Source organism: Balaenoptera musculus, chromosome 4 (assembly GCF_009873245.2).
Source record: "Balaenoptera musculus isolate JJ_BM4_2016_0621 chromosome 4, mBalMus1.pri.v3, whole genome shotgun sequence".
Lineage (NCBI taxonomy): Eukaryota > Metazoa > Chordata > Mammalia > Artiodactyla > Balaenopteridae > Balaenoptera > Balaenoptera musculus.
Genome location: NC_045788.1, coordinates 112,934,520 through 112,954,157, shown reverse-complemented (window position 1 = coordinate 112,954,157; position 19,638 = coordinate 112,934,520). Strand labels below are relative to the sequence as shown.

The window sequence follows — 19,638 nt, the reverse complement described above, 5'->3', positions numbered from 1 at the left end:
ACTAGCCATTTTGGGAGTAAGTACACAACAGAAGTAAGCAAATGGCTACAAACTGGAGGTTTGTTTTGTTTTCTTTCCAGAGAACTGATTGTTAAACATTACCTACTGTATCACTGCGGATAATTTAGCTTTTGTAATTCAAACAATTTTCACCTCTGTGTTGCTGGTTCTAAAATCCACTCTCTACCTACAACCTTTCTCCTGATCTTTAAACTTAGTTCTCTAAGTTCTTATTGATTTTCTTCATATCTGTGTTCTTGTCAGTACCTTAATCCATTCATAACTGAAGTTATTTTCCACAAGACTTTTATCCTTTTCCCCATTCTTCTTTACATTGGTTAATACAATTATGTTCCACTAGTCATAGAGAGCCATCTAGTTAACATTTGAGTAACTTTTCTTTTACTCCATTAGTTCATTTTACTTTTTTACATTCAATTAGTCACCAAGTCCTATAAGGTCTATCTCTGAAATGCCTATGTAGCTTGTTTCTCCTTTTAATTTGCATAACTCTTTTAATTCGGTGCTTTCATATTTTATACCTAGATTATTTTGCAACGTTCTGATACTTTCAGCTACCCAGTTCCCGACTCTTCCTTCACTGTAGAGTGCTGTCAGTTATTTTTTTAAAACACAAATCTGATTATGTAATTTCTCGATCAGATTTTTGGCTGGCTCATCACTGCCTATATCATAAATCCCAGACTCTTCAGAATAGTATTCCCTGCCTTCCCAGTCAGGCTAAACCACCTTTCTAGTTTTATCTTTTACCATTTGTCCCTGGCCCCAAGTATCTAATTCTCCAGCCAAACTGTAGATAAGTATTCACCAAACATTCATTTTCCCACTTTCATATTTTTTCACCACTTATTTCCTTTGCCAGATATCCCCTTCCCCTGTCTAACTTGTGGAAATCATGCTTTCCTTTAAAATTCAACTCAATTGGCACCTCTCCAAGGAAGACTTGCATATGTCATGTATTAGAATTAACTGTATTCAAATTATCTGGGAGCATGCCTGTCTCCTCCAACACAGAGCAAATTTCTAAATCTCACCCTTTGCACAGGATCCTAAAGAACCTAGCAGAGTACCATGCAAACATGTTCAATCTATATTTATTGGCTGCTTGACTAAATCAGTACCTTGGATGAGATGAGTCTTTGCTGGTGGAAGGTCTCGTTTTGCTGCCTTGTTTCCTCGTCCTTTCCCATCATTTTGCTGTTCCTGTGCTTCTCTGGGGTCACCTGGATTTGGTCGCATTTCAGCAACTTGTCTTCCATCCAATACTTCTCTCCCCTTGTAACTGCCTCCTTTTCTCTCTGATGATCTGTCTGTTCTTGTTTCTATGGAAGGGAGTTTTGGCACCATTACAGGTCGTACCTCCAGCTGTGCCTTGGATTGGGCAGTGGGTGACTTTATAGCAGGAGGTGGCACAGGAGGAGGTGGAAGATCTAAAAAGAAATATTTAAAATACTGTAAAAGTTTGCCATTTATAAAATTGTCAACATTAGCTTTGCCATTAGAGTCACATTCAACTGTGAGATAATATGAACTGGAACAACTTAATGAACTGGAACAACTGAAGGCAACCAAGGAATAAGATTGACCAACAATTTTAATGTACTCTCATTTTTATCTAGCACAGGAATATTGAATCATAGAGCTGGGACTATGATTATCTGGTCTTGGGTTGGCTAACATGGGTATATATGCCATAACTTTCTCTACTGCGACCACAGCAGATTTTCCTAATTGATTTCAGCGTAATGTTGCTGATCCCAGATGGATACCCTTACGCTTGAGGCAATCACTTCAAATTGACTGAGGCTGGCACTTGAGTTGAGACCTATTTGCCATCCCTGAATCCTTTCTCATTTTGTAGATAGGGAAACTCAAACACATAGATCTTAAGTTATTTTCCAATCTTAAAAGTAAATATGATCAGAACCAGGACTAATACCCTCAAATTCTTAACTTTTGGTTCAGTGTTGTTTATACTACTATTTCATTCTATCACATGTTCACAATCTACCATTCATTGATGGGATCTCTCCACTTTGTATATGCAGCCACAGATTTTAAACTAGATGATCACTAGTATAAATATAAATTAATTTAATCTATATCTATAATTATATATTAATATATTACATATAATTGGATATTATATATAATTCAATTTCTATTGTAGACATACTTAAAGATAAAAGTAGGCATAAAATTTGATATCTAGAAAATTCATTTCTTTTAAGTGGTGTTATTTTTTTAAAATGACTCCTATGTATATACTCCAGGGAAAAGAAATAAATAACCTAGTAATAGCTGGAAAGTTAGTAGAAGAATATGAATAGATTCTAGTTGTAGGCTGTTCTGGCTGTAGTCTGGAGGATGGATTAAAAGGAAAGTCTTGAATCCAGGAGGCCAAGAAGTCAGTTTAATAACTCAGTAAGTAATGATAAGAGATAGAATTGTATTGGTGACTGTTCAGATGGAGAGTAGATATGTTTCAGAAAGTAAAAGGAAGAAAAATCAGTATTATTTAATGATCAATGGAATACAGTAGGGGAAGACTATCCATTAGATAACTTTTAGGATTTTTGCCATAGTTGACCAGATGAATGAGAGAAACATCTCTGAAGATGAGGAATATAGGGATGAGGAAGAGATGGTTTGCAAAGGAAGAGCGTGAGTTCCATTCTAGAAAAGTAGATAGGAGGAGCTTTTGAAGTATCCAGATAGAGATGTCCAGCAGGTTGTCGTACATAAAATCTGAATTTCAAGGGAGGTCAAAACCAGAGATATAGAGATTTGGGAATTATCAGTGTAGTTTTTTTAGTCATGACTTTAGAAATGGTAATGTTTCCATATTTGTAGAGAAATGTCTATGTGATAGAATAAGTCAACTAAAACATGTACAGAACATGTATTAAATGCTTAGTTATTACAAACTTAACATTAAGATTTTCCACAAAAAATATACACTCACATGGTAAAAATTCAAAAGTACATAAAGACTAGGAAATACAATCCTTTATACCTCTCCACCTTCATTTCAAATCCTCAGTATTGGTGCAGAGGTAATCAGTTTGAATAGGTTTCTATAGATCATTCCAGAAATTATTTATGCATCTAAAGCAGGGCTGCCAAGTTGCAGAACTCCAGGGAACACCATTCACATTAGGAACTATGTAAAATGGCTGCATCTGGGATTGTGTAGAGTGGCTGTCTGCCCATCAGAATGTGACAGTCTTTCTTTCTTAGTAACATCAAAGGGATTGCACTTTTTTTCACCTGTGTAGTTGTATACATTTTCATATGTGTACATATAGTTACCTCTTTTTATGAAAAGTTTGTATAATGTTCTGTTTTATGAATATATCATTATTCATATCAATCCCTACAGAGGAATATTTAGGTTATTTCCAGATATTTTACTATTATTAGCAATGGTCCACTGACTATCATTTACATATACCAGCATAATAAACTCTTGAATATTAAAGTTGTGCCTTGAAAATTCTTAATATAATAGCAAATTAAGGGTTCTAGGAAGCATCAGTTTTAATCTAGTATTTCTCATTCTTGTATTTTTTTAAAAAAATAATTAATCCTTTTGTTCCTTAAGTAGATATGAATTTTTTAAAAACTAATTTTCTTTTGACCTTATGTGCTATATAACTAAGGCATTAGAATTTGTTGTATTGGTTTTTGAAAGCAGAAAGCTTGAGGTACCATCTTACTACCAGCTGTTTTACTTAGGACTCCATTATTAAAAGTGGTCAGACTGTAACTTGCATTTTGTTGTTGTTGTTAGTTCTCACAGCTCACCACGTTCTCCTTTTCATGTAAACAGCCTCAATCCTTTTTATCTAAAAGGGTGGCCAAAGTACAGCCCATAGCATTAATTTTCCCAAGAATCTGGGAAAATCAAAAGATTTTTTTGTCCTACAACATAAATTGCCATCATCACTAGTGTTGATTTTCCTCCTTTACTACTTTAACAAATTTTTTTTAAAACAACACTTTTAAAAAAGTACTATCATGATATTCTCCCTCATCTGCTGCTTGTTTATTAAAAATAACCAAAGAGTTAGAAGACAGATTGTAGTGAGTGGCTCAAAGCCAAGAGACCCAAGGCTGAGCTGTTCTAAGTTCAGACTGAGCCTGGGACTGACAATGGGAGGAGGAGAAAAGCCTAATTCAGAACATACCTGGAAGCAGAGCGAATGAGTGACTGCAGGCTCATTTCTGCACTATCTGCTTGCTACAAACTCAAACTGATTGCAAACACAGCTTATCAGGAAGCTGATGACTGCCACTATCATCAAATCATAAAATGTTTGGGCTTATTGGATCGCAAAGCTGATGATTACCACTATTATAAGATCCTACAAAGCCTTGGGAATCTATAACTCTCAAGACAAAATCTATTACTGGATGCTCTATATAGGTATATAGATATACCTGTATCTATAATACAGGTAGAAAAAGAGAAGAGAATCCAATGATAATTTTAAGAGTTCTAACTTCCTGCATATAATTGCCACTGTAGATAAGTGACAGAGGGGAATGCTGGTGGGCGTAATTTCTTAATATAAACAGATTACCAAGTAAATTCTTTTTTAGGTATTGTAAAATCCCTGAGTCAAATCAGGGATTATCATAGTATAAACAATTCTGTATTTCATAAAGTGATAAATAGTACTTTCATCCAATTCATACCCCTAATAGCTAAAATTGGGTTTAACAAATGGGATTATGGAACTCATATATATGTATAGACTCCTTCTTTATACAATCATATAAACACCATTCTTTATACAAGACTGTCTAAATACCAATATAATGCATGTAAAGTAATACATAAGAACATACACATGGAGACAATTCTGCCGGCGTTAACTCACTATGGAGATCCAGCACTCTATTTACTTAACTACTTAAATTCCCAGACCTTGTAATTAATGATATATCAAGTCAAAACAGCATCATTCCAAAGAGGGTGGTGAATTTATAATTTATGAAAAGTAGAGCTGGAGAAATAATGTAGATTTGGTTTTTAAATCAAGTATGTAAATGCTTCAGAAGGGGTTGAAAAGTGGTGGAAAGAATCAATTAGAAGGTCCTAGAAATGCACTTATGCTTGGCTTTAACTCGATAAAAGTCTGACTGATAAATATTCATATATTTTAATCCTACCCTTCATCTGGGTTAAACTTGGGAGCGGCAAATATGAAATAAATAAAGAGTTGGATCCTGCCTGTCAGTGTGTCAATAGCATGCAGTCTTCTGCTTTGCAATGAGTACTCCCTGGGTGTTTATGAGACCCAGTATTTACCTGCAAACAAGGTATGGCCACAGTGCCATGGATTAGGGGCTTGTGGGCTGTTATGGGCTGAATTGTGTCCCCTCCGAAATTCATATGTTGAAGTCCTCATCCCCAGTGCCACAGAATGTGACTTGTGTTTGATGACAGGGTCTTTAAAGAGGTAATTAAATTAAAATGAGGTCCTTAGGGTAGGCCCTCATCTAACCTGACTGGTGCCCTTATAAGAAGAGGGCACATACATTCACTGAGGGAAGACCAAGTGAAGACACAGGGAGAAGGTGGTCATCTACAAGCCAAGAAGAGAGGCTTCAGAAGAAACCAACCCTGCCTACACCATGATCTTGCACTTTTAGCCTCCAGAACTGTGAGGAAATAAATTTCTGTTGTTTAAGTCGCCTAGTTTCTGGTACTTTGTTAGGACAGCCCTAGAAAACTAATCAGAGCTGACTGGCAAGGATCATCACAAATTACTCTTTATCAGTTCAGACACAGCCACTCTTTATCTCTCCTTATAGAGTTTACAAAAATTCTGCAAAGGAAACTGATAATTTGAACAAAATTTACAAAGATGCTGCACACTCAAGACTGACATACCGTATACTGAAAATAGCTCGCATAAGAAGTCTATTGACAATAATCAAACTCATAGTTGATTATTAATTATTGTCAACTCATAGTTGACAATAATCAATACATCATAGTTGATGTATTTTAATCATAAAAAGAAAAATGAAAAAACCCTCCAGGTCTTACTAATATATTTAATTCTCATTTTCACAATTGGCAGCTCTTTACATTCTTTCTTTCCCTTTCCTCTCTCTCTCTCTTTTAATAACTGTACAAATTGTATCTGCAATTGAGTTTCTTCATGAATGGACTGTAAATATTTTTTTCAAAAAATGAGAAAATGATTTCTGATAAAATGATGTTTGTTTCCATGCTATAATCACTACTATCAAGAGTATGTGCATTTCTTTTATTTGGTGCATTAAGAAGTATCTGCACTTAAATGATTTTGGTTCATCAATATGCATTATGGAAATGTATAAAATAACACAGAGCTTTGTTATTTTTTTCGTTACCGAATCAGAAAGCATCCAGAATTAAATTCAAGACTTGTTAGTACAGTAAACATAACTAAAAGACAGTTGGTTATCAAAATGCTAAAAGGAAGGTAAAGCTAGTATTTAAAAAACAGCTTTAGTTGTATCTCAATTTTGTCTATTTTTGTGACTTAGAGAAAATAATTACTGGCTTCTACATTGTGGTATATATTATGACTACTCTGCATAATCACTTGTGAAATGAACATTTAGAAATTTAAATACTATTTCTTATTAACTTTTTCGCTTTCAAATATTTTAACATATTTCTTTGGTATTTCTGAAATTAACTTAAAAAATAACTTGGTTGCTTCATCATTCAATTCAATAGCTGTTATTCAGGGATTAGTTAGAAGTTATATTTAATTATTAAACACACTGAAATAAGTACTACAGAACGTGGGACAATAAATATAGATCACAATTTTCAAGCACAGTGTAATTTGTAACTGCAACACTATGCCCTTTAACTGGCATGTTTACATTATTTAAAGCATTTTTTTTTTATTGGAGTATAATTGCTTCACAATACCGTGTTAGTTTTAAAGCATTTTTAAAAGCATCACTCAATGCCAGAAGCCCCTCGAAACAAGTATAAATAAGAGGTAGAAAGAGCTACACAAACCTTTAGGCCAGATTTTTTCCCTGATGTATTCAACCTAGATGTATTTACGTCAAGGTTTGATGTTTGACCAGTTTTCTGTTAGGAGCACTCTCTTCTAGATAATAAAAACTGATAGAAGGGGCTTCCCTGGTGGCGCAGTGGTTGAGAATCTGCCTGCCATGCAGGGGACGTGGGTTCGAGCCCTGGTCTGGGAAGATCCCACATGCCGCGGAGCAACTAGGCCCGTGAGCCACAACTACTGAGCCTGCGCGTCTGGAGCCTGTGCTCCGCAACAAGAGAGGCCGCGATAGTGAGAGGCCTGCGCACGGCGATGAAGAGTGGCCCCCGCTCGCCGCAACTGGAGAAAGCCCTCGCACAGAAACGAAGACCCAACACAGCCAAAAATAAAAATAAATAAATAAATAAATAAAAATTTAAAAAAAAAAACTGATAGAAGAGCTATAAAACTTGTAAAATGCCATTATAGGGATCCCATAAATGTAAAACTGCCAATAGAGTTTGGGGATTTATACCTAGTGTTTGTCCCTTCACAGAGGGAAACATGCACAAAGCCACTATAATAACCCTTCAAAACCAGATACTATTCTGACAGCTCAGTTTCGCTGACAGAAGAGTCCTGGGCAGGATCCAGGAGGCCCAGGTGCGTTGTGTCATGCCAGTATTTAATGTAGTCTAATATCAGATAGATGCTAGTGAGAGAAAATACTCCGAATAAAGTACAGATAATAGCATGGACAGCCACTCATTGCAAAATTACTTGTGCTCATCATTCTGTGAGCTTTGTATTAAATTTTTTCTATCAAGTGGCAGGAATCAGAGAAGTGCCTCAGAAAACCTTCCTTGTAACCTTGGATAAGGATCTATAACATTAGTCTTTCATATGGTAATGGAAAATGATGCCCTTTGTGAAACATTGCTGACTGGTAATGAAGGTTCTATCAGGTTGTGGTTGAGAGGACCAGGAGGTGGGTAACAGCGCCTGTGACAATTTTCTCCCCCCAACCCTTTAGCAGATTCAGCAAACTTGACAAGATGGGTGAGTCTGAGAGAATTTATCTTACATGAATTTCCAACCAAGCCCTTGGGGTTGTTTTATAAAACGAGAAGGTGGCAGTTTAATAAATGTCGGGCCACCTGAGGCACTTTCATTAAAGGCTTTCTCTAGACAACATCACAATGTTTGCGGTATTCTCCTGTGCTCCCTGGAGAATACAAGCCTTACTTCTTCAGCGAGAGTGGATACTGTATGTGAAGGCATGAAGGAAGATGATTCGATTTGCCTTTTGGGGCACAAACTAACTGTTCATAACACCATTATAGTTAGAATTTATGTTCAAATGAGCTTATTGTCTTCTATTTGAATGCAAAATTCCCCGGGAAAAAAAGTGAGGACATTTCGGAAGAGTTATCAGTGAATCTGATGAAGGTTAACCCTATGCCATTACTTCAACTACAATAATGTCTATTTGTTTAAGACTATATAATAACCTTTTAAGAATATTAAAAGTATTATACATTGTTTTAGTTTCTTAAATAACCTACTTACTAGAAAACTTCAGGGACTTGAGATGCCTGACAAGATGTGGAAGTCGATCATTCCTATAAGTAATATGAGGCTTACTGTTTAATGAATTTTTAATGTAATTTCTAATGTCAGTGGATGCATTTTCAAGTCCTAGAGTGCCAGGGTAAAGAGGAGAGATTCATAGATGTTTCCATCCATTTCAATGGACTTACCATCTGTGTAGGCTTCTCTGCGCAGATGTCCTGGCTGGTGTTTTTGTTTCTTGGCTGGTCTGGCCTTCTGCACTACCGCAGCACTCATGTTGCTGTCTGTGGAAACAGGACTTGTCGGTCTAGGACACTGGGATGCATGAAAATGTCGGCGGCCTGAGGAAAAAAATCAGAGCCAAACTCACCAATAAAGTTTAATTTAATTTAACAGTAATAATCAAAATAAAACACTAAAACTAGAAACATCCCTAATTTAAAAAAAAAAGCTTAAATAAACTATTCTAGCAAACAAGGATTGCTAGGATTCTTCTTATTCTGCTTGAGCTATCCACTGGAAAAAATACCCTAAAAGCATTTTCAGGCTCTTTTTTTTAAACCATGGTACTTTTATTCTGATACCTATTTATTAAAGAAAAGCATTTTGACTGTTGCCTCTACCTTCACTAAAGTGTTATGGTTAAACAAAAATGTTAATTAAATTTTTACATAATATATCCAATGTCTGTTGCTTTCTCAAAAGGAATAGCCAGAGCCCTTAAGAAATTCATGTTCTAAGAATGAATAGTGCAAAATACATCCCTTATTTTAATCAAATATGTTTGTGTTATTCTTTGAAGACAGATTTCTAGTATCTTAATACATTCTCAGGTATTTTCTCTTAAGGTGGCCTGGAATTAAGCTAGCTCACATATTTAGACCTGCCAAAAATTACTCACACCCCTTTTCTCTCACAAGATATTTATTTGCTGGCTATGGATATTTAAAGTGACCCCTCCAGAGACTTTTATGTTTTTTGGTGATGGTATAGGTAGTTGTTTTCAGTTATTTGATTTTAGAGGGACAATATTCACAGGTGATCAATGAATCTGCTAATCAGACATGGTGCACTGCGGTGCTCTCCAATTCTCTGGCTTTTTCTTACAGAGACATGTTACAACAGCACAAAATATTTAATCCATAATGGCAGTGGAGATCTATTGGCCTTACACTTGACATTTGTTATTTTGGTTCCTTGAAATTCCAGAGATTCAAATACAGAACTTTCTGTTATACTACAAGAAACCTCAGAGAGACCTAGACAATATGTGTTTTTGCTATAAACAGAAGAAGCCACATATAGTAAAATCAACACATTTAAATGTGCTAACGGAAGCATATTAAATAAAAGACATTAATGCGGCCAAGTGAGAAGCAATGTGATTGGATTATTCATTCATATTAACTTCAAGTCATATGATAAGCAGCACCGTTTCCTGAAAAGAACATTTTAATAGGCAGAGTCCAATGCCTGTTTAGTTCATTATAATTATGAACCAAATGAAAACCAGAAGAGCCACTAAATTACAGTACAATAAAATATTAAACCAAACTCTTTTTAGCTATGATGGAGACTATTACAATTAAAGTTACATATCCATGAAAAGAGAGAATTAGGGCTGAGACTGAACCCATTACTCATTCTATTGTGTAAGGCCATCTACCGCTCATAGACCCTGAGGCATAAGGTCGTTCGCAGATGAATTTTCAACATTATTTCTATGTCTTGTTGAGTTAATGAACTGAAACACACGCTTAATGCAATCTGAAAGCAGTAGTTTGAGATGCTTAATTTCACTTATTTTTTTTTTACAGAAGATTAAAAAATAAGGAGAAACAAAAGCTATATATAAAGTTAAATGTTATTTATTTATTAGGAACGATAGATATGTTTGCATACTTATTTTATTATACCCAGAAGCAACTAGGGGAGAAAAAGGAAATTTGGTTGAATATCATAAAGTATAGGGCTGGCTGAAATAAGTATGCATTCTATGATAATAGTTTGAGAGATATTAGACACTTTTTTTCCTGCAACACATTCTTGATAAATAATATATAGGAAAAGAAAACTTTATGATGTGAGTTAAATTTTCTCTGAATATATTCTACACTGGTAAGAAATAATGACCAATCTAATATCTGAAGAGAACATGGAAAACTACCAATGTGATACTTATTAAACTAAGAAAAATAAAACAACAAAATAGCAATTATTGATTTGTTGTGATAGTCTTCCTCAGAAATAGCTCTCTTTCTTGTTGTCCACATTATTTTTATTCTATTCATATTTTCTTGGTTACCATAAATATACACATACACTCAACATGTATATGAATGTATATACGTACATATTCCATTCTACAGAAATGAAAATCATGGGATAAATGTATGATTTAAATTAATATTTTTTCTTTCTCATACAATTTACTTTCTAAACAGAGTTGGGAGTGGGAGATAAGTAAAAATGGGTTAAAACATAAGAATGGATATATAGTAATTAAAAACAGGCTACTGGCAATGAAAAGGGAAAATAGATGGAAAAAATATATAAGCGTTTGGATTAACTTGCTCTCCAAATTATTAGATTAACAATGTATACTTTAAGTGTGGAACATACCTATGCCTGGAAATGTGTGTATATTACAAACATCTTTATATCTTCTCAATTAAATTAGTGTTCTAATTGAGAGGGCATGAAGAGAATGGGGGTTAAGGAGAAACAGCCCAGTTTCCAATGGTTGAGTGTCCCCTCCGGACATTTATCTATTTCTCCTAGACACTTTCTAATTAAATGGGATGAGAGAACTACCTCAATGAATTTTATTTTGGTGACTTTTTACATCTTAAAAAAACCCATATAACACAAACCTCATTTAATTGACATTCCAAAAGAAATTGTACATATATTTGCTAAGACTATCTTAAAAATGAAGACTTTTCAGGTAGCTTCACTCACATTACATAGGATTTATTAAATAAAAATAAAATAGAAGATTTAAAAAGCCTGCTATGAAAAAAGGAATAAGCAAGCTACATCATCATCTTGGACCTTGGTTTCCTTAGGCAGCCAAAAAAAAAAAGAGTAATAATAGTTGCATTTCATATAGGACATAAGATTATGGAGATAATCAGCAACTGACAAATGCACATCGAATTTTCTTTTCCAGCTTGGAGAAAAGCGGACGACTTACCAGCAGCATCCTGCATTTGGCGCCGCGCCACTTTGAGACCAGCGTACTCTGCTGCTGCTGCCACCGCCTGGGCAAAATCGGCATCGGTGAAAAAGGAGCCGTCAGAAGAACTAACACTGGAGCGTCCGCTGGAAATGTTGTCCTCCTCTGAGGCTGAGCCCCAGCCATTGATCATGGACCCAGTGACAGAGCTCTCCAGGTCCCCGACACTGGAGGCAGGGGTCTGCTCAAGCCCGCGTAACAAAAGCCTTCTGGTCTGCATCTTGGCTACTTCCATGTCGGCTTCGTCTTCTTCCTCTTCTGGCGCATCCGTATCCATATCTGAGACGAGGGGTCCTGAAATGTAGCCGTAGGTATGGGGTGGGGAAATCGGCCGTGGAGGTGGAGGAGGGCTCACCGGCTGCCGTCTGCAGGAAAATGAATAAACAGGTATGGCTTAGCTCATTGCTTAGGACACAAAAGCATAAATTAACCAAGAAATTCACAAGTCTTTGCTTCCGTGGAGCTAATTTGTTCAGGAAAAACAACGGGAAATCAGAGCATGTGCAGGTTTTATTCTGAGTTGTAAGAAATTTACCTCAAAACCAGAGGTACGGGCTTCCCTGGTGGCGCAGTGGTTGAGAATCTGCCTGCCAATGCGGGGGACACGGGTTCGAGCCCTGGTCTGGGAGGATCCCACATGCCGAGGAGTGGCTCGGCCCGTGAGCCACAATTACTGAGCCTGCGCGTCTGGAGCCTGTGCTCGGCAACGAGAGGCCGCGATAGTGAGAGGCCCGCGCACCGCGATGAGGAGTGGCCCCCGCTTGCCACAACTAGAGAAAGCCCTCGCACAGAGGCGAAGACCCAACACAGCCATACATACATACATACATAAATAAAAAAAGAATGTCAGCAGACAAGAATAGCATTAAAAAATAAATAAATAAATAAAAATTAAAAAAAAAAAAAAAAAAACCAGAGGTACAAATGTAAAATAGATAGCTAGTGGGAAGCAGCCACATAGCACAGGGAGATCAGCTCGGTGCTTTGTGACCGTCTGGGGGGGTGGGATGGGGAGGGTGGGAGGGAGGGAGATGCGGGAGGGAGGAGATATGGGAACGTGTGTATATCTGTAGCTGATTCACTTTGTTATAAAGCAGAAACTAACACACCATTGTGAAGCAATTATACTCCAATAAAGATGTTTAAAAAACAAAAACAAAAACAAAAACAAAAAACCAGAGGTACTTTTAAGCACGCTGGGCTACCTTTTGATTCAAGCTTAATAGAAATATACTCATCTATCTATAAGTCTCCTTATGTTTTTATCTTTTGGATTACGTTCAGTTAAAACAGGGGTAAGTAATACCTATTTCAAAATTGACACCTATGTATGTGTCCTAAAGTGTATAGAATATTATTGACAGCTTATTATGACCAAAGACAGCAGACATCAGTCCTGACACAGGCTGCTCCATAAACATATAAAGATGTTCCTTTCCCTTTCCTTCATTGCCGCTCCCACCATTGTAAGCAAATGGACTCATTCATTTTGACTATAGAGTAGAATTTTACAGGATTAAAAAATTATGCATTGAGCATATGACACAATTTCCTTTAGATTTTAGTCTATTAAAAAGGTCTAAGAGCCAAGAGCAGTTTTTCTCCAAATTACTTACTTATAAAGATTATTAGCTATTTGCAAGTATATTGCTTTTACCATTATTCCACCTGTTTAACAGAATGCTTACAGGTATTTTTCTTGATGCTCTGGAAGTTAAGGGCCAAAGTTCAGGACAAAATAAAGCAGTATCCCACAATTTAAGTTCACAGTTACCAATAACTGGTTTCAACCATCTCTCCACAGATCTGGGGAACATCAGGGAAAAGCAGTCCTTCTCCTACCCTCCAACACCATCACACACAGTGAATATAAGATGACTGAGAAGGTAGAGAGCGTTTGGACATTAGTGGAAAGCAAGGTTTGTGGAAATAAGCTATACCCAAGGCTGGAGAATGCCAAGAGATTAACTCCTAATTAGGAAAGTGCCTGAAAAAAGGGACACATATAGTGATTTCCACTTGGAGGACTACTTAGCGATGTGCTCAACAGTCCCAGTGCTCTCTAAGTAAGGTTAAAAAGATGACATAAGGGGAATATCATTTGGAAGAGTCATGACAACACCTCTTCAAATTCTGTGCTCCTGAGAAGAGGATAGATTCCAAATAAGCCTGCCAACCTAAGCACTAGTGTTGGAGGGTAAGTGACATTAGGATCTAGTGTAATCTGGTGACCCTATGGCTTGGGAGATTAGGAGAGATATGGCATGAATGCCACTGACTGGTAGGCCACCTGAAGATGTGGCTAAATTGTTCAAGGACTACAAATGCCTATCGATGCTGTCCAGGATTGAGTCCTTCATCAGTGGAGGAAGTTGGTGCCAGCCCCCTTCCCTCACCATTCTTGTGATACTCATAGAGCAAGATGAGACAGAACAGTCCGTCGGGCTAACCAAAGAGAAGACCGGATCCTCATCTACTTTGCTCTTTTTATGTGCCCTTTTCCTTGCCTTAGCACTTGGGAGAATGCACTGGGAAGAGCGAGGAAGGAAGTGATTAAAAACAGAACACACCCATTACTCCATGCCACCATGGCCACAGGCATGTGCAATCATCTGCAAAAAATCTGGAAATGCATGATTATGGTTTTAAAATTAACAGGACCGGGTCTTAAATTAAAAAAAAGCAAACAAAAAAAAAAAACCCATATAGGATCTGGTCAAGATCTAACTTAGGGATCTGCTATAGAGAGGGAAACGGAAGTTCAATATAGCACAGTGGTTAGGGTGGCATGGCAGTTGTTTGGAGAAAAAAGTGTTGTGTTTTTTATCCCAATGAATTGAGACACTTCAATAAACATATTTTATTAACACAAATGGAAAGCATTAAAAATGAATGATTACTAAAATACTACAGTTAGCTAATTTATTGAGCACCTACTTTGCAGCTAAGTATTTTACAATGTTAACTCATTTAATTTTCTCAAGAACTTTCCAGGGTACTTATTTTATTATTATTTTAACAGATGAGGAGATTGAAATTCAGAGGACATTGAAATGAAGGACCTTGCCAAAGTTCCCACAACTAGTATGTATCAAATTTAGAATTGAATCCCACATTCCATTTCCAAGGCCATGGCCTTTCCTCTAAGAATGGTGTTATTACACACAAATATACACACATACACATATATATACATATGTAATATATATACACTGTGTGTATACACACACATACACAGTTCTTCAGTATAATGTGTTATTTTTCATTTCTGGGTCGTTTCTAATGCATCTGTGTGTGGCACTAGAAGAAACACGAAGAATATGCCAAAGCTGAAGTTATTTAAGAGATTAAGATGGATAATTGTTTCAATATGGAGTGTGTAACACACCCAGGATGAAAACCTTTGTTTAATTTGGATTGCAATAAAATACGATACTTAAAAGTCAATTTACAGTCTTTGTCAGCAGGCACATCCAAAATACAAGAAACTTCTTTTTTAAATACATGTAAGACTTTTCAGCACAAAAGGGACTATTTTGACCATCAATGAAGGGATGTAAGACAGCCAACTTCACAATGAAAGGATGCTAGCATTGTTGTATTTGGATAATTCACATTCTGTGAAGCAAACACATCTTCATGTTAAATGAGGGCTGGCTTTTAACTACTACCACCCTGTGCAAATGCTGAGGAAAGACAGAAAAATTTATTCAAACCATCTGTAAATAAGGCAAGCCCAGGGAACGTGTGATAAACCTGTACGGTTTGAAATATGTAATATATTCTATTTGAAAACAAAAAGCTATTTCAAGATGTTGCTGCACTCAAATGGGACTTGCCACAAACGAACCTCAACCTTCTCAATTTTTCCCCCTGAGGGGTTTCAATGTCTTCTGAAATAATGTACAAGTATATGGCTGCGAATCACAACACTCTAGGTTCCTGCAAAAATGATGCCTTCATAAGCATGTTCAAGAGAAGAAGGGGAAAATTCCATTAATTTATGAAAGCAGGTATTTATATAGTTTACCACATAGCATTTACCAGGCAAAAGATGGAAGGGGGAAAATACATACCTTTGAGATTTTTTTCTAAAACTGGTATAGTTTCAATACTTTGTATAATTAATCATTAACCGGTTTATAAACAGACAAAATATTTAAGTTTTCTTGGCCTTCTTTCTTTTCCTTCCAATTATATCATACTCAGTTCATCTATAGTAATAAAATATCTATAAATTTCCTGTTCCATACATAAAATTTACTTTTACTTTTCAAGAGATTTATTTTCACTAAATATCAACTACAGTAAACTCAATAGCACCAGGCACTTTTGAAAACAGTATATGTAAATACATTTAATTTTATTATTTTCATAGTTATTGTCTGAAAAGAGAGAAGAAAGATTCCTATTATGCTGGTCATCTAGTTTATCTAGTTTTGGACAAAAAATGGAATACCTCAGAAGTTAATTAGAATGTCAAAATTGCAATATCCATAATAAGGCAAGTGTGAAATACTTATCTAGTTAAATATTGCAAAGTTATAATAGTTTTAGCTCAGTAATTTCTTATTCATATACATTACACTGTTTATAATGCCTCTAATCAATAAACATAAAAGTAAAAAATGTATTCATTCTTTAAAGATTGACTGTGTACTAACTATGGTGAAGAAACTTTTAGGTTCTGAGACCAAAGGGATCACAAGGACAAGGGCTTAGGGAATGGTTTACAGTTTATACTTTAAGACATGGAAGGATTCAATTTTAAGACACTCATACTTAATAAAGCTAACTATGTATCTGTCCGTGGAAGACTGTATTTTGCAAAAATGTCCATAACAATATCTTCCATCCACAGTGCTCTTCTGGGATGAGAACTTGCCATCCCCCCAACGAGAGAAGGAGTTTAGTTATAAGTTCCTGAATCTGGGTGGCCCCTGTGACCGATCTGACCCTAGAATGTGGCAGAAGTGAGACTGTGACAGTTCTGAGTGTAGCTCTTAACTGGCCTGGCAACTTCCTTTCCCTGCCACGTAAGAAGTGCCACTCTGCTGAGATCGCCATGTTATGAGAAGCCTGGGCTGTGGTGGAGAGCCCCTGGAGGATAAGACTCCATGAGGAGACAGAGAGAGGTCACGGAGCACTGAAACGTCAGGCATGTAAGTGAAGAAACTCACTTCAAAGTTGATCCCACAGCCCCAAAGACCAGAGGAAGCCATGTGGGTTGGCGATGAATCGCCCGGGTGAATCCTTTCAGAATTCCTGACTCGTGGAATTGTGAGTAAAACAAAATGGTTTTAGGTGATTACGTTTTAGTGTAGTTTGTAGGCAGCAATAGAAACAGGAACTTAGGGACTATGCTAGAAATTCAGCTAAATAAAATAGATATGTTCCTTGCCTGAAGGGACTTATAGTCTAGCGGAGGAGACAATTAATTAAATACGCAATGATAATGCAGTATTCACAAAGCTCCATGACAGAAGATATCTAGGGCAAGGTGGGAACACATAGAATTGGCTCCAATCTCAGAGCTGGGACATCAGGGAAAGATTCTAACGAGAGCATCTGCCATTTAATCTTGGATCTAAAGGATATGTAAGTGTTAGCTCCAAAAAAGAGAGGGGATAATGGTGTCCCAGGAAGATGAGAAGGCAAGTGGTAAGACCTCAAAGTGGGTGAGAGTGAGGCAGGAGATAGATGGGCCCCAGGCTGAGCACCTGGAGTTTGTCCCCTGCGGACAGATACACCAAGATGAAGACAATAGCAGGAGGGAGGAGAAGCTGAGCCCTGCCCAGATGAGAGACAAAGAGACCACATATTCCTCATTCTCCAAGTCAAGGAGAGCTTCCCGACTACACACACACAGAAAGGCTCCTTGAAGGACAAAAAAGGAGGGGGGCGCCATCCCATAGTAAGTGATGTCAACCTACCCACAGGCCTCTTCGCTGGAATCCATCTTGGCTAAGAGATGCGCACGCACACATGGGAGGACCCTGAAATAAACCAAATACTGACTCAGAGCCAGGCAAAGCAAGATGATTGGCCAAAGGAAACCTGGAAGAAATGCCCCATGTAAGAGATTCAAACTACCACGAGGGTGCAACTCTCTCTCTGAGCCCGCCTGTGTGTGCCTATTCACACATACTCTTTTTTCCCCTAATAAATACTTTACTTGTTTCACTACTTTTCTGTCTCTTTGTGGAACTTTATTTGTCACTGGCCTTGCCACTGGCCACTGGTCCCTGGTGGTCTAGTGGCTAGGATTCAGTGTTCTCACTGCTGCAGCCTGACTTCAGTCTCTGGCCGGGGAACTGAAATCCTTCTTCAAGCCTCTGCAGGCTGAGGTCACCCAAGATCAAGAGCACTGGTCATTCCAGGAACTGGAAGAAACTTAGAGTAAAGGCAACAGGAGCAGTGAGCAGGGGAGTGGCAATGGGTAGGCAAAGGAAGGCATGCAGGGGTCAGGTCACAAAGGGCCTTGATTGCTACATCAAGGAATCTTGCCTTTATTCTAAGGGAAATGAGAAGTCATTGAGAGATTTTAAGCAGTGGAGAGACTTGATCCGTGTCGCATTTTAGGAAAATGCCTCTGCACAGTCTGCAGCAAGAAGATTCGATTGAAGAAAGGGCAAGGCTAAAGGCAACAAAGACCACTTATGGACCATTGCAGTAATACAGGCAAGAGAAAATGGCTGTAGGAAGTAGGGAAGTGCCTTTACGGCTGGAGATACATGTATTGCTCTGAGTGATATTCAAACAGTAAACATCTGCAGGAACAGGTACTTGGATATAAGGGTCTGATTCTCTAGAATGAAATCTGTAGAGAAATACCTGTCTATCTTTAATGAGCGCATCATTAGGGGAGTGGCAGGATGATGAGAAACAGAAGTCATCTACTGATGGGGTAGGCATCCAAATAGGTTAAAGGTTTGAGAAGAGGCTTGACTCAAAGACTTAGAGATGGGAATTACAGCATTATATACAGTATCAAAAAGGTAGACATGACTTAAATGCCCAATATTAAGGAATTGTTTAAATAAATCACAGTATACATTTGTTTAACGTATCTAAGCTGTAATTGGCATGGAAAAATCCACTGTTCAGTGAAAAAAATACCTTATAAAATTATATTGGCATATCACAAATTCAAAGCAGTGTGAGTACATGTAGAGACGAAGGACGGAAAAGACCTTTACTGAGCTCTTAATGGTGACAATTTCTGACAACATAGATCATTGGTAATTTTGTATTTTCATTTTGTTTACCTGTATTTTCAAAAATTTCTATGGTAAACATGTAGAATATACCTTCAGCATAAAAAAGCAGTAATAGTTTTTTGTTTAATCGGCTTTCATATTAGTGCCCAGTGTTATTAATATTGTACCTTCATAGACTGAAAGTCATACCTTTTAAAAAAAAGGCTGAATGTAGTCAAAGAGGATTTTGAGTGCAGATACCCAGTGCATTTCCCAATTATACCTGTTCACTTTGAGCTCACCCCCGCCAAAACAGCAGGGAGTAAGTCAACTCCTCTAGTATCAGATTCCATTTATCAGATACTTACTGAAGAAGGCTTTGTGGAACTCAATGACGTGAGTAGGACTTGAGCTCTGCTCTCAAAGAGCTTTTAATTTAAATAGGGAAGCAGAGATGCAAACAGCCAATGCTAATGCAACATGAAAACCTGATTAGTGTGGCAGCAGAGCTGTGAACAGACCATTGTAAAGAGTAAAGAGAAAGATTAGTTGATTTTTGCCAGGCAACAAGAAGAAAGTTGCACAGGTGGTGCAT

The 19,638-nt window shown here is 37.2% G+C and overlaps 1 protein-coding gene across 7 annotated transcripts in view; it reads right to left on the bottom strand.

The window, feature by feature from the left end:
* Window positions 1-19,638, bottom strand: part of ROBO1 (roundabout guidance receptor 1) — a 380,851-nt gene that overhangs the window by 8,135 nt on the left and 353,078 nt on the right. For 4 of the 7 annotated variants that reach the window (XM_036850842.1, XM_036850844.1, XM_036850846.1 and 1 more), the window contains 3 exons: window positions 11,803-12,209; window positions 8,795-8,947; window positions 1,143-1,451 (listed from right to left, as the gene is read on the bottom strand). In XM_036850842.1, coding sequence (XP_036706737.1) covers window positions 1,143-1,451; window positions 8,795-8,947; window positions 11,803-12,209 — 869 coding nt within the window. Of the gene's footprint in view, window positions 1-1,142; window positions 1,452-8,794; window positions 8,948-11,802; window positions 12,210-17,777; window positions 17,841-19,638 lie in introns of all 7 variants that reach the window. The other 3 variants (XM_036850840.1, XM_036850845.1, XM_036850841.1) reach the window with 1 other exon arrangement.